This window comes from Furipterus horrens, unplaced genomic scaffold, assembly GCF_987537825.1.
Source record: "Furipterus horrens unplaced genomic scaffold, mFurHor1.1.pri manual_scaffold_9, whole genome shotgun sequence".
Taxonomy (NCBI): Eukaryota; Metazoa; Chordata; class Mammalia; order Chiroptera; family Furipteridae; genus Furipterus; species Furipterus horrens.
Window position 1 is genome coordinate 102,414,987 of NW_028327179.1, and position 15,057 is coordinate 102,430,043.

General features: G+C 54.0%; 1 protein-coding gene across 2 annotated transcripts in view; it reads right to left on the reverse strand.

The window, feature by feature from the left end:
- The window catches only part of LMBR1 (limb development membrane protein 1), a 76,832-nt gene that overhangs the window by 19,306 nt on the left and 42,469 nt on the right, over window positions 1–15,057 (reverse strand). For both annotated transcript variants that reach the window (XM_090287733.1, XM_090287732.1), the window contains exons 6-9: window positions 8,486–8,612; window positions 8,024–8,092; window positions 7,068–7,132; window positions 6,596–6,668 (exon numbers count right to left, since the gene is read on the reverse strand). In XM_090287733.1, coding sequence (XP_090143859.1) covers window positions 6,596–6,668; window positions 7,068–7,132; window positions 8,024–8,092; window positions 8,486–8,612 — 334 coding nt within the window. The remainder of the gene's footprint in view (window positions 1–6,595; window positions 6,669–7,067; window positions 7,133–8,023; window positions 8,093–8,485; window positions 8,613–15,057) is intronic.

Here is a 15,057-nt window from a genome sequence, read left to right on the forward strand (position 1 = left end):
TGCACCAACAAAACCACCGCAATTTCCTGAGAACTGGATTGTCACTACTTTACTTCAAAATGCACCCAAACGTCCACCGTCAGCTCTGTCTAGTCAATAAGTCAAACTGGTAGACAAAACCTGTTCGGACGAGTCAGGAAAAATAAAAAGGGATTCTCCAAGACAACCACAAGGCAGCTCATCTAAGGTCAATTTAACGGTATTATTCTGTTTTCCTTCCAGCCCCGACACAAGGTCTCACTACCTCAAAGGAAACTGGAAGAGTATCTATTTGCATTCCCCCAGGTGATTGGCAGTTCAACACCAATTAGTTCGAAATTACACTGTTACTAGCGTGCAATAAAAACAATACCTTTCATCTTCCTCACTCGGGGAGAATGACTTCAGAGCCAATAACTTTGATCAAGTAAGTATTTTTGATCCTGCCCCACCCGTCTCTCTGGATTCGGGAAAACTGAGAGCTGAAGGCAACCTTTCCCCGCTTTACTCTGAAGCTGAAAGACTAATGCTCTGTTGAAAATGTTTTGATACTTTGCTACCCCGATAACAGGATTTCCCAAAGCCCAGCTTTTCTTCCTTAACTGAACCGGCCTGCGTCTTCTCTTAAGACACGAGACAGCCCTGCTTGACAGTCACCCGCTCAAGGGCAGACACCAACTATTCAGTTTAAAATGCACAACGTTTATTCCCTAAAACAAATGTCAGTCTCCAGCCTGGTCTGTACGCAAACCGTCCACGATGGGAAGCAAACGGCAACCTCCCTGCACAGTGCGGGGCCCCAGCTCAGTGTCATGATGAGCGCTATTTGGAAGTAGGTACCTCCAGGACGAACAGATTATTTTCTCATTTAACTTTTTAATTAGGAATAGAGCCAAAAAAATTGATTAGAAAAATCTTTAAAATTGGTATTATACTCACTCAGTACCTTAAACTGACCAAGGTGGTCTCTGTCACCAAGAAGGTAAGGTCCCTCAAGTCCTTTTAATTATTTCGAATCACTTAGGCAAACAATGCGGCTGTTAAATCCCAAGACTCCTGGTAATTCAGAGTGACCAGGCCCCCTCGGCGAGCACCAGGTCTGGTCCCCCCGCCCCCCCCCCCCCCCGCCCCCCGCCACCGGCCCGGCAAGGAGGCCGAGCCCGCAGAGCCTGCCCCTGTGGCGGCTCCTCGAGCGCCCGTGATGGCCCGCAGGGGCACAGGCAGCCCACACCCTTGGACGCTCTCGTTCTGCTTCTGTCCCTACTGCGGTGCTAACGTCTGCTTAAAGGAATAGTCCCTGTTTACTCCTGACATCTCCACGAACGGATGGCTACATACGGAACCGAGGAACGTAAAACTTTCAGTAGCCAACACAGTTTTGAAAATGCAAATATTCGTTCATTATAAATGATGACAAGCAAAGTAGAAAATATCACACAAGGAACTTCAGGAAGATCCTATAAAACTATGTAACTGTTTGGCTTTCTTTTCTACTTTGGATATAAGTTATTTGTAGGTGTTAAAGATCTTAACCTAGATTATTTCTCAAACTTCATATTTATATATGTTGCTATTGAGAACACCATTATCCAAGTAGCTCGTGCATATGAAATGCATCTTCTGCTAACAACTTTGGACCATTCCTATAGAGCAGTCCCTCTCTCTAAACTTCAGACTAGATGATATCTGACTCAAAGTTACTTTGCAGTTTCTCACTGCAAAGCTCCTCAGGCACTGACATTACGTATTAGCTCACATCTCTTCCCTCACATCCTCTCCTCTTGCAACCAATGATCCATTTGGGCCACATTCCATTATCAATGCCAAGTGACAATATGGCCCAGAAAGCTGAATAAATTGTAACAAGGTCCTTCTCTCTTTCAGACCCTTGGACCCGAATATCTTAGGAAAGAAACCATTCCACTGGAATATCTTAGGAAAGAAACCAGCCCACGACTCTGGGGCGCGGTCACATCAGCGACGTAACTGACAGGACGCAGTGTTCTCGGAATGACTTCGGTTGCGCTGCGGGCCGCGCACGGAGCCCAGATAAAAGCACGGTGGAGAAACGCAATGAAAGCAGACCTGAGTTTCCTCACTGTGACGGGGGTCAGGAGCAGCAGCGAGCCATGGGCACTGTCCCGCCGTGAGGACGGGAAAGGCCCCGACGGGACACAACTGATCAGAGCAAGCACAGGTGCCTCCCCACACGCTGGCATCACCATCGAGGTGCCTGGCAAACTCAGCTTCACGGTGAACGGCAAGATTCAAGGGCAGGGGAAGACCAAGTGCTCTGGCCGGCCACTAAGGTCCACGGAAAGGCTGGTGCGCTGGGTTTTTTAAATCCTTTATTTTTCGGAATACAAAGGCATTACAACCTGACACTGAGCAAAAATGAAACAAGGACACCTTGTGTGCGCTGGAGAATATAAAGAATGAATTGCGCTCCAGTGGCACAGCCTTTAAAAAAGATTAGAATCAAGCAGGAAGGTAATTGCTACCAAAAGTGATAGACTCACTTTTTATCATGAAGGTGAAAATAGTACCTAACAAACTGCATTAAATCATTAAGTTCAAAGCCGACAACATTTCTAAATAAATTACATTAAAAGAACTGTGAAGGTTTTGAACTTAAACAACAAAAACAAATTCCTATTCATTACGGCACTTCTAAGTTACCCCGTACACCCATAGGCTACACACACACAAGCTAATTATTTCAATTAATGCTCTGCCCTGCTTAAACACTTCATGTGCTAATGACACGCGTGTCCTCTTCCTCCTGGGCAGGAACTACACAGGGCTCCGTACCGCAGTCAGTGGACAGGGCTTTTCTGCTGGGCTGTCCTCGGGACCTCAGACTAGAACGGACCATGACTGCTCCTGTTCCCAGCTTGCACCAGGGAGTGGCCCTTGGTCCCAGCCCATCCTTGGGGGTCTCTATGAGGGCCTTTCCTGGACACTCCGTCCATGAGACTGTCTTTCCCACGACCTCCCTTCGTCACTTCTGCAGTGGGATGACAAACCCCCACCACGCGGCCTTCATGCCCTCTGTCTGGCAGTATCACAGGACCAGGGCACAGACGGGCCTCGTGCTATGGCGCTCCTGCCCCAGCGTGCGGATGCCACACGAGAAAGGGAGCCAGGACGTCAGGCGGAGAGAGCGCCTGGGTCCTGTGAGCAGGGCAGCGAGGGAAGGGGCAGAGGCCAGGGCAGGCAGGGCTTCGTGGATCCTGAGCCACACCCACAGGCTCCCGAGGGGGCAGGCGGGCGAAGGGAGACAGGGAGTCCACCCACGTGCCCCGAGGCAGGAGGGGACGCGGTGAGGGACAACTGCACAGAGACCACAGGAGAGAGCCGTGTGGGGCACAGACAGCCCCCCAGGACACAGGCTTTGGGGCACTGGAATAGGACGCCCGGAGGACGCTGAGCATGTGCCATCGACACTGAACCAGGCGGGACAGGCAGTCCTGGTGGGAGGGAGCTGGAGAGCAGCTGACAAGCTGTGAGACTGTGAAGGCTGGAGTGACTGCCGATGGCAGGGCCGGAGGGCCATCCTGCACGAGCTCGGGGGACGTCCCGGAGCACTGCCATCCCCACAGGGACGCTGCAGTCCTGGGAGCCACGGCCGGTGGGAGCAGACAGCTTGGTCACGGGCAAGCGGCTGACCCCAGGGCGGAGGAGGAAGAGCTGGGACAGGAGCAGTCACAGGGCAAGGAGAGCTCATGAGGTCCCGGCCTCGTGACAGGAGACTCACAGCCAGAAAGAACAAGAGGACACCTCCCGGAGCCCAGGGTAAGATGAAGGAGTGGGGACCAGAGCCCCCTGCGGACTGAGGCAGCAGCAGTGGGCGCTGGGACAGCCAAGTCTCTTCAGTGACGCAGGGAGGCTGAGCGTGGGAGGTCGGCTGCTGGGTTAGCGCTCAGTTCCGAGCCGTGAGGCAGAACGTCTTGGGAGCTGGGGGACAGCGGGAAAGCAGGTCACCAATGGGATGTGCAGACCCACGGGGGACAGCCTGACGTGCTCCTCGCACTGGCCACCAGAGAGGGGACAGGGCACGGCGCCCGCAGGCGGAAGGAGCAGGAGCCTGGCAGGACCACGGTGCGCCCTGGGGACAGGCCTCAGAGAGCAAGGGCTGGGCGCCGAGTCAGTGCTGGACAGGGCCCCGCAGTCCTCACCCTTCCCGTCCCTCAGGCCAGCCAAGCCCCGGCCCTAAGGCGCAGAGCCCGAGATGCCCGCACGGGCTGCCACTCGGAGGGCGGCGGCGGTGGACGGAAAAGGGAGCGGGGCAGCTGGCGACAGGTGGCGCCCGGGGGACGCTGACTGACAGTGGCTCACGGCTCAGCTTTCTTACTACGGCGCCTTACGCAGCGAGGACCCCAGTCACCTCGGGCAGCAGCAGGTGCCCAGCAGGGGCGAGGAAGCAGTCGGGCCAGCGCCCCCTCACAGCCAGGCTGAGACCCGAAACGCCGCCCAGAACCCCAGTCCAGGGACGGAGCAGCTACCAGAGCAGGTCCCAGCCTCTCCAGAAGGAAGGGCCGGTGTGACTCCCAGGGCGAGGCTCTTCTTCACATTCAGTGTCATGCATTTCCCGTCCTGCAAAGCCGGGCTCAGCGCAAACCACGCAGCTGGCCCGGAGGCTTGGGGGACGCGTGCTCCAGCTCGGGGCGCCGAGCCAAGCACCCCCGCCATTCTGGGTAAGTCCCCGCTGTAATCTGCAGCATTTGCTTAAATGTTCTTTACTGTGATCAGACTGCAATTCCTTTTAGTAGCCCAGAGTCAAAGAAATTAACACTTCACTCTAAAAATGATTTAAAATGTAACTTACAACACAACACATCTCACATCCAAGATTAAATAAACTCCATGGGGACGACTTCTATTATGCTAACCCCTCTGACCTGCACGTTCTTAAGAACAGCGAACCACGAGCCACCGCTCCACTGCATCTCCGTTTCTCCCCCCGCGCAACCCTGACAAGTGGCCGGCACCGGAGCTCACAATTCCTCGTGACCATTAGCCAAAAGGCCTGGAACTGGTTCCGTCTTCAGCCAGTTTCCACCTGAAACAGTCCTTCAGCACCAACAGCAGAACCACAGTCGTGGGCCCAGCCGACAGTTGGAGGGTCTCCCCAGAAGGACACGGAGAGCCACCTACCCCCGCGCAGGCAGAGGGCGCGGGGCTCGCCCAGAGGGATGCAGCACCCCTGCACAGCACGCGCGGCCCTGTCACCGCGACGCCCTCCGCGCGCTGACACGTCTGTGCTGGGTGGGGGCGTGCTCCCTCTGGACCCCGTCGGGTTTGGACAGCCCCAGGATCTAGAGAGTCTGAGTGGCGTTATCCTCCTCCTGTGGAAGGAAGGGCCAAGCGAGGAAAGGCTGCGCTTCTGACTTGATTTGGTTTTGATTAGACCCCACTCCAATTCTTTAATTCCCAGAGCACTACATTCTACCCTGCTGGGCCCCAGCCCTCTGACCTGCAGGTCAGGGACAGCGCACTGCCCAGGCGGAAGCAGCCCCGCACCGCAGACATCTGCTTGACATCCATTCCTTATAACTCTGGCGTGTTTATTACACCAGAGGGTGATTATCCAAGCAAGACAAATTTATCACTATATTTACCACTTTAATGAAATGTTATAAAGCTGACAGTATTGATTGAAGTTATAGTTCTGGAATTAAATAGGCTTGATCCTAAAGTAGCTTTAAAATGTTAGAAGACTGAATGATACATGTAGTTCCAGCCTAAAAGTTAATGGTATCAAAATGCACAATATTACTGACAAGAATTCTCCAAAATAGATAAGAATTTGAATTTTTTTCATCTAAGAACAAAGCTCTAAATGTTACCAACACTCTTGGGTTGATGATTTAAATTTGTGATTTGTAATTAAAGAAAGTAGGTGTATTTCTTCCTGTTCCACAATATTTCATATTTAAAGTAACCTTCCACTTTATACCTACTCTTGAATTATGAGCTGAAATACAGTTAGTTATTAATAATCTGATCTTGGTGGTAGGTTTTCAACATTAAAAAATTTTTTTAAGAGAAAAGCGTGCAGGGTGAAAATCATCTACGTAAAATCAAAGTAAAACTTACACAAACCACGTCATTTCTCTGCCATTATTCTTTTCCTTACTGGTTTTTCATTTAAGCCAAAAATAACCAGTAATTTAAAATTAAGTTTTAAAATCTGGGCCCTGCTTACTCGATCATCAGCTGATAGCAAACAGATTCCCAAATACAACAGGATTTCCGGGCGCAACTTAGAGAATCAAACCCAGCACCTCAGTGTCAGAGAAACACAGGACTTTTGACCTGAAAGACCAACCATGAGGCGGGAGCACGGCCATGACAGTCACCCCGCACGGGGCCTGGCAGGGAGGCCCCCTCAGCACCCCGGGGGGCTGCGCCGGGCTGGCCTGGCCGGCTACAGCTCATCCGTCAGGGAGAGACGGGCCAAGGCCGCAGCGCCGCTGGTGCCCAGCCCGCCCGGCCTCCAGGGAAGGTCGCGGCAGCACAAAGGCGGCGAGAAGCCTGCGTCCCTCCCCTCCATGATGCCTGCTCTCAGTTAAGTAGCTGTGTCTTCTGCTCTGAACACGCAGCGCACACGTACCGCTCAGCCGCCGCTGCAGCGCCTCCTCCTCCAGGGCGATGACGTAGATCTGCTCGTCCAGGTCCTCGAGGATCTGCAGGTGAAGGTCACACAGGTGAGTGGCGCGCGTATGCAGCCAGCGCTGACGAGAACGCTCAGGCGACTTGGCCTGCGGTTTAGGCAACACTCCAGCTACTAAGATCCAAAATGAAAATGCTCAAACTATTCAATTTACAAATTAAGGAGCAACATTTCTGTATATAACTAAGCACATCAAAAGCTGATTATCGCAAAAGTGCCTGTAGTCAGTATTAAAAGCAAAAACAAACGTGGTTTCCCAAAATGAAGAAGATTAAAATAGAAACAACGAGAACAAACTGGGTCGCAAACCCACGGGAAGGCCTTCTCCCGTCTCTGAGTGCGAGCTCGCTACCTGAAAGCTGCCGACGCAACCCCTTCGCCCCACACAGACAGACGCTCCTGCCGCACTCACCGCCGGCTTCACGAGCAGCTGGCCCATCACGGTGAACATGCGGGACAGGCCCACGGGGGTGCACACTGCGGGGAGACAGCAACAGAGGGCGTTACTGCAGAGCGCGCGCGCACCACCAGTCCTGAGGCCGCGCTGACTCGGGTGTGGTTGTAAGGGGGTTCTGTCTCCGCATCAGGCTCCCAGCGTCCCTGGGAAAGCTCTTCGACACCCTCGGTGAGGGGCTGCAGGGATGCCTTCCTGCACTTGACCAAGGACAGATGACGGCTAAAGGCTGAGGCCATGCGCACGCGAGGCTCTAGCAGCTGAACTATCGTGGTATTTCACTTAAAAGAAGTTAAAGAAAACCAACTAAAGAAAAGATTAAATTTCAAGTACTAATGGAACCGAGAAGCACGCATGAATATCTAAAAGTGACAACTATAATCTTAAATCCTTTTAATGACATTTATCTGTTTATAATATCCCTGAGATATGTTGTGATGTCTGAAGTAAAACTAAGTAAACTGTCAAATAAAGACCACAGATTCATCATACACGATTTTCTATCACTACCATTCAAAGGTGGAGGCCAGTGTTGTAATGGCAGGGCGTGTGTGTGTGCATGTCTGTGTGTGTGTCAGTGTGTCACTGTAGCTGTGTGTTTCTGTGTCTTATCTGTGTGCATGTCTGTGCATGTATGTGTGTGCACAAGTGTGCACCATGCATGCACACCCCCCCTCCTCCCACGTCCTACCCCACAACCCTGTGGAAGAGGCTTTTCTTAGAGAACAACACAAATGTCTTATTATTTCAATGTTTCAGTCTATCAAAATGTATCTTGAATATAAAAAATTTAAGGCTCTACTTTTTAAAATTCTTCAAGCTGTTAACAGACGTCATCAGAAAATTTGCCACAATTTTCTGGAACTAAGAATAACTCTATTATCCGATCAATATTTCGTCAGAAAAACACTTACAGAGAAGTAGCAAGCACCCCATCAGGGATATACAGGAATACAAATAGGGCAGGTAGAACTCCCAGAGATCTGTAAGAAACGCAAGGACACCTCCATGAACCCACGACACTGCACGTTAAGAGCGGGGCCCACCACGAATTAATGTACGGTGACACCGTCGTGACCCGTGTGAACCCACTAAGCGACAGAGCTTCTCCGCGGCAGAGTGACAAGGTCTCACGCAGAAGAGCAGGAAAGGGCCCCTTTGCAAACCTGTCTGGAGGGGGAAGCCTGCCTGGACTCTGAAGGGCAGAAAGCCCTTCACGACCACAACGAGCGCGGAGCAGCTGGGAGCGCACGCGCCCCTGCGGCCCTGCGATGGCTCCGCGGCCTCCGAGCTCTGGGGACTCAGGAGGGCCAACGCTGCACAGGGCGGCTCGGCTGCCCTACGGGGGCGGGGGGAGGGGGGGCAGTCCAGCGCACCGTACAGAGACTCCATGCTGGCCGCGTCGCGGTTGATGAGCGCCGAGGCGACCCACACCATCCCCAGGGTCAGCAGCGCCAGGAGCAGGAGCATGACCAGCGTCTCCAGGACTCGGGCTCGGATCCCCTGGAAAACAGAGGTGGGATTTCAATATTTTAATGCAGCTGATGAGTAATTAGTTTCTGTCTATAGATAGAAAGCATAAAATTCCCTGGGAAGGGGAGGAAATTTATATTTATCAGCAGGACAGAAAACACTAAGTGTTTACAGTCGGTAATGTTTAGACCAACTTTCCAAAATCATGTAAAATGCCATTAGCTTTGAAGAAAGTACAAAAAAAAAAGTCCTTTGTAAAAACATTTTGCAGAACAGAGCCGTCCTGAACAATTAATTACTTTCCCAGCACGTTCCACCACGGAAGCAGATCAATCACCTTTCATCTGTGGTTCTAATCAAGGGACAGGAGGCTGACGGGGGCGCACAGCAAACAGACGGGGGCGCTGCCGGGCCGCCGGCGCCCTCTGGTGCGCAGCCAAGGAAGGCCTCTGCCTGCGCCCGGCCCGCCAGGCTGAGGACAGCGTGCCCACCAGCGACAGCACGCCCCTCAGGGAGGGACTGCTCCTCAGCACACGGGGCTGGGACAGATGCACAATCTGTTTTAAATAAAAAGCAAGTCTAGCCTCAGGGCCACACTAGAGGCCAGACTTGTAAACCTGAAACCTACTGGACAGGCAAAAGCCGCAGCCCCCTTAGGTCCTGACGTCACCAAATGACGGACTGCTCCTGGCCTTGGAGACTCACACTGGCGCTCCATGCACTGACCTGCGACGTCTAACGCAAGAAACAAAACTGCCAGTGCACCCCCGTCTCTTTCTAAACCACACCATCCTCCACGTTAAAAAGAACGCACGGACCTGAGTTACAGTAAGACCCGCAGCACACACGCCGGCGCTGCCCTGCGCACACCTCCCGGGGCCGCACGCAGCTCGCAGCAGCCCGCCCCTCGTGCCAGCAGAGGACGGGGCGGGTCCTGAGACTGGGGTGAGTGGCACCCCTCGCCCCAGACGACGGCCCCGCGTTGACGTGGCCTCCCTGGCGGGCGCGGCTGCAGCACGGCCGCCCTGAGCAGGACAGGCAGCGCCCCCGGCGCGAGAGGCGCTGAGCCAGGACGGGCGAGGCTTGCGTTTTACGTCCCAGCAGCTGTTTCTCCAGGGAGACCAAGTGTCAACAGTCACAACACACACGCCCACTTCTCGGAAGAACTCAGAGCTCCACGGCACCCACCAACGCAGGGGCCAACCAGCGCGCCACCTTTGAACAGGGATTCCTTTTCCCTCCTTCCCTCTAAGCGCCAATCCTCCTACACGTTCAGTGTGGTGTGGAAAGTCCACGCGTGGAACAGGTGGAAAAGTGGGTGCTGTGGTGTGGTGCGCGCACACCCCGCCCGCCCCGCCCCGTCCTCAGGGCTCCCAGGGCGCTCGGCGCCCGGCCGTGGGTGCTGTGACGCGGGAGCCGCACCGCACAGCAGCGTGGACGGGGGAGCCGAGCCGCAGCACGTGGGACTGAGACCCGCTGCCCCAGCCGAGGTGGAGCGACGGTGCGTTACAGTCACTGCGCTGAGCGATTCTGCTAACGGGACCTGTCGGCCTCGTGTTAAGCTGGTGGTGGTCGGTGTGGAAGGATTAGTCTCCCTAAGACTTACGCACTTCCTTGATACTTTGTTAAGACACATTCCGTGGCAGTCAAGTCCGCTTTCCGTCAAAGGCGGGCCTGTGTTGGGGCCAGGCCCCAGGGTCCCCCGCTTCTGCACCGCTCACAAGCAGAGGCAGGATGTCTCACCAAGGACGTCCGTGCGGCACACAGCCGTGGGAGAGAGACAGTGTCTCTATGGAGCAGGGGCAGGTCTGTGTACTGTCTAGCAGGACAAAGATAATGTTGCCTGAGGAGCAAAGGGCCACGGGCTGCCTGCAGCCCTTTTTAAGTAATGTGGGTTTCCTAAGCTGGGGGCTCCTCCGCTGGGACAGCCCCCCCTGCTGTGGGAGCAGCCCCAGGCCGCGTGGCCCCACAGGCTGGGCTCCGGGGCACTGACGGGACCAGGCGTGCACACGCCCACGCCCGCCCTGCTGCGAATCGCGAGGCCCCCGCCACTGACCCGGCGCCTGCTCCACAGCAGCACCTGGCCGGCCGGCCCGCTTGCAGGCGCCATGCGTCTCGGAGCCCCTGCAGGCCGGGCGGCGTGGCTGCCGAGGGTGGGACGCAGATGAGGTGGCCTGGAGGACACGCAGGCCCACGGGGGCAGGGCTGAGAGAGGGCCCCCAGAACCCAGCAGTGCGCTCTCAAGCAGGCGGGAGAGGGAAGGGCCGCTGAGCCCGGTCTGGGGACTGAGCCGTGAAGGGGCAGCGGCCTGGAAGCAGGAAGGGTGACCTGGTGGCAGTGGAACGGCAAGCCCCACGGGGCCAGCCAAAAGGGGCTGTCCTGTCGCTGGACTACGGCCATGAGGAACTATGTTTCTTGTATAGTTTGTGCTTTCTTGTATTTTCCAAACTTACGAGAGTGGATGTGTATGACTTAAAGTAATAGGATAAACTCTTATTCTAAATCTTCATTCTTTTCTGAAAGAATTAACCTCTAGGATACTGCACCTACAAGAATGAGCTTTGAAAACAGCTGGTTCCGTTTATAAGACAGGGAGCCGGGTGCAGACCCTGGTCCCTCCGGCCCCCGCCCCCCACCAGACCGCACTGGGCAGGGACTGAGCCTTGCTGTGCCTCAGTCTCCCCCTTTGCAAAACGAGTTTGCTGGTGACACGCGTGCTCAGCAGGAGGCCTGGGCTCAGTGCAGAGACTCCAGTGGTGGCCTTGGCCTTGGCCTTGACCTTGGAAGGCTCGGAGGCGTGGGGCTCACGCAGCACAGCACTGGTGTTTCTGACCTAAGCTGTGGCACCTTCTAATGCCAGCTATGCCACGTGCCATCAGCCATAGGTCTACATTAGAAAGTGAATTAGCAACATCACATTTCTAGCAAAGGCTGCCACAGAGCGGCCGCCCACACTACTGCCGCGACTGCCCCTGGGGGGTGGACAAGTGCAGGGAGTGGACAGTGAGCGGTCACTGTCATTCCGACAGGACCCACTAGGGGACCAGGACAATTACGCTATCCGTTTGCTAGTTTTACTCTCTCGTTGTGAGCAAGTGAGACAGAATCAGCTCCCCTTGCCATCGGTGCCACGTCCTCTGTAGGAGCTTCAGCTGAGCTAACAGACGAACGCGGGCTCGCCCCTCAGAGGCAGCGGACGGCCTCTGACCTCCCGCCCTCTGGGGAGAGCAGCGGGGCGCCAGGGCTCCAGTGATCAGGCTGCACCCGTTAGCGCAGCGTCCCCTGCCCGGTCAGGCCCACACACACACCGGCGGTGAGCGGCAGCTTTCCCTACAGGACACAGGCTTCGTGACGTGAAATGTGTGAGGTTTTGGAACTTTGGGATGCGATTCCGTCTGCACTGTAACGAAGAGCGTTGTGAGAGGTTTTATCACCACCATTAACCACCAGCAGGATAGCGTGTAAGCAGAACACTACGCCTCCTGCTCATTTTTCCATTAAGAGTCAGAATCGGGAGCACGGGGGCCCCCAGGGGAAGGTCCCTACCTACTCCACTCTGACATGCGCTGAGATCGGAGACGGCCAGATGTCAGCGCAGCTCGCTAACGTACCCTGCGCACGGCAGAGCGGCCAGACGCCGTCCATCCGGGTGAAGAGGGCTCCCGCGGTCCTCCCAGCGAGCAGCGGCTCCTGCAGGCCAGGCCTCAGCGCTGGGAGGCCCGTGCTGTGCCCACACCTGCGCTCCAGCGCAGAGCCGAGACGCGCCGGCTGTCACGCGTGCCGAGGGTCCCGTGAACTCAGTCACGTTTTCATGCCCAGTGTGAAGGCCAACCCGAAACCATAAACCTAAGTTACGGTGATGAAACGCCGTCTTTTTTATCAACATCAGTGCGGCAAGCACTCAGGGTGCTGGCAGAAAGCACCATCGGAACAAAGAACTTTCTGCCAGCGGAATATCATGTAGTTTTTAAGAAAAAAAAGCAATACAATTAATCACACTAGTTTCATACGGACATTATTTTAAATTACAACTATCTCAACCTTGTAACAGTTTAAACTAGATTAAATAAGCTAGTAAGGACTGAACGTGCAAAGTTAAATCACTAAAATAGATATAATTGCTTCTTGAAAATTTTGTGCTGGTCAATCACACATTTAATTGCTCTGTACCGAACGTCAATAAAGTAAAAAATACAATGTACTTACGAAGCTCCAACAATAAGCTGATATGTTTCTATGGTGATGAACATTTACACAAGATTTCGCCTGGACATCTTGACCTCTGGGAAAGCATGCAAACATGACTCTATATACTGTGTCTCCACCCATCGGGAAAGCCTGGGAAAAATTTCTGCATTCACAGAACACTTAAAATAAATATCCAGCCATTGTTTCCACTGAACAAAAAGGGTCTCTTGGTAACATGAAGACGAGGTTTGCTCAGCATGACAGCCAGACTGCAGCGGACAGACACGCAGTCACGGGAAGATGGATAGAAGCACTGACAAAGGACAGAAATAGAGACAGGTACGAACGACTCTCAGCCGCGAGAACCTTCACACAAGCATCCCAGAGAGGCAGCTATTTCCCTCTCTGCTCTCAAAGCAGCTGCAGGAGCAGGGCACAAAGGGTTTTGGTCCCAAGTCACAGAAAACAGCTTTACAGAAAGCTCTGTGAAATTCTAGAGTGAAATGATCTTAATGTTTTCTACAGGTATTAGATATATAATCATTTACTGTAGTCGATACAAGATAGAAAAAACTATGAGGCACTCAAGTTATTAATGCGGCAGAAAGTACTTTAGGCTAAGTTAAAATAAAAACATTAACACCTCTAGTTCATTGAACTGATACGATGTGCATGGTATTCAAATTCACGTCGTAAGTTTCTCATGATATTAGCGAAACAAAAATCCTCAAGACTGCGAGTAAATAAATCAATACAGCAAGTTTCCAACATGTAAATGAAAGAACTGAGTTGTAAAAAGAGTTCTGGGACTTTATATCAAAAATTTGAAACATTAATTCTAAATCTGATGGAGACCTTCGGTCAAGATGGCAGCCTAGGCAGACACGGCCGCCTCCTCGCACGACCCCATCAACATTCCACCTAGAATACAGAACAGCCGTCACTCAGAACCCTGAGAAACGGAACGGAATGGAAGTCTGACACCTACAGAATTAAAGAAACCACACCCATCCAGACTGCAGGAGGGGTGCAGACGCAGAACGGGCTGGTCCCTCACCCACGGCAGGGGGATAAACACTAGGGAGGGATCCCTCGGGAGGGCGGGGGCCCAGCCCCACACCAGGACCCGGCCCAGGGTGCAGTGCTGGGAAGATACGTCCCCACAACCTCTGGCTGCAAAAACCAGTGGGGACTGCGTCGGTGGAAGGAGCTGCCGGAGCCCCAGGCTGTTCCTCTTCAGGACCCCACACAGGGACTCACCTGCTCAGACTCGCTCCCTCTGAGCTCCAGCACCGGGGAAGCAGCTTGAAGGGCCCAGCGGCACACAGGGAGGGACCGAAGGGTCTGGCATCAAGGCGAGCAGAGGCCATGGTCCCTTCCCTAACCGCCCCCCCCCCCCCCCGAGCCAGCAGGCTGGTGCCACATCTGAGACTCCATCAACCTGGCTCACACTGTTTGACCCTCTTGGAGATCCCAGAGACTCCGCCCCACCCAAATTATGGGCCCACCCAAACTTCTTTTCCATGGGAACAGCTGGTCTTGGCTCCTGCTACACAACCTCCTAAATCCTATTAAATAAGCAACAGCTGGCCTCAGGGAGCCCAGGCCCGGCACTGGCAGCAGCCAGCCTCGATTCACAGCTTAGCTTCTCCTGGGAATCTCCAAGCCCAGCACAAGTAGCAGCCACCTCAGATTGCTTTATAGCTCAGTCAGGGTGGCCCCGGGCAGAACACAGGTCGGGGCTGACCTTGGCTGCACCACCCGGGAAACCCCAGGGCCAGTGCACCCAGTGGACAGCTACAGACCATGTAGGAGCACCAGCACCCTGCCCCTGCTCAGCTGATCCTCCACGGAGGGCGGAGGTTGGTGGTCAGTGGTCACAGCCAGTCCTTGCAGCTGACTGGCCTGGGTATATCCCTCCCAGTGATCTGCCAACAGCAACCAAGGCTCAACTAAAAGGAGGGTGTACGCAGCCCACACGAAGGTTGCACCTCGAGTACCCAGCCTGGGTGATAGGGGAGGCTGGGCCACTGGGCCCTACAGGACACCTACCGCATTAGGCCACACTACCAGGATATGGAGTCAAAGCAGCTCTACTAATACACAGAAACAAACCCAAGGAGGCTGCCAAAATGAGGAGGCAAAGAAACGTGGCCCAAGTGAAAGAACAGATCAAAACTCTAGAAAAAGAACTAAATGAAATGGAGATAAGCAACCTATCAGATGCAGAGTTCAGAACACTGGTGATAAGGATGCTCAAGGAATTTAGTGAGGGTCTCAGCAGCGT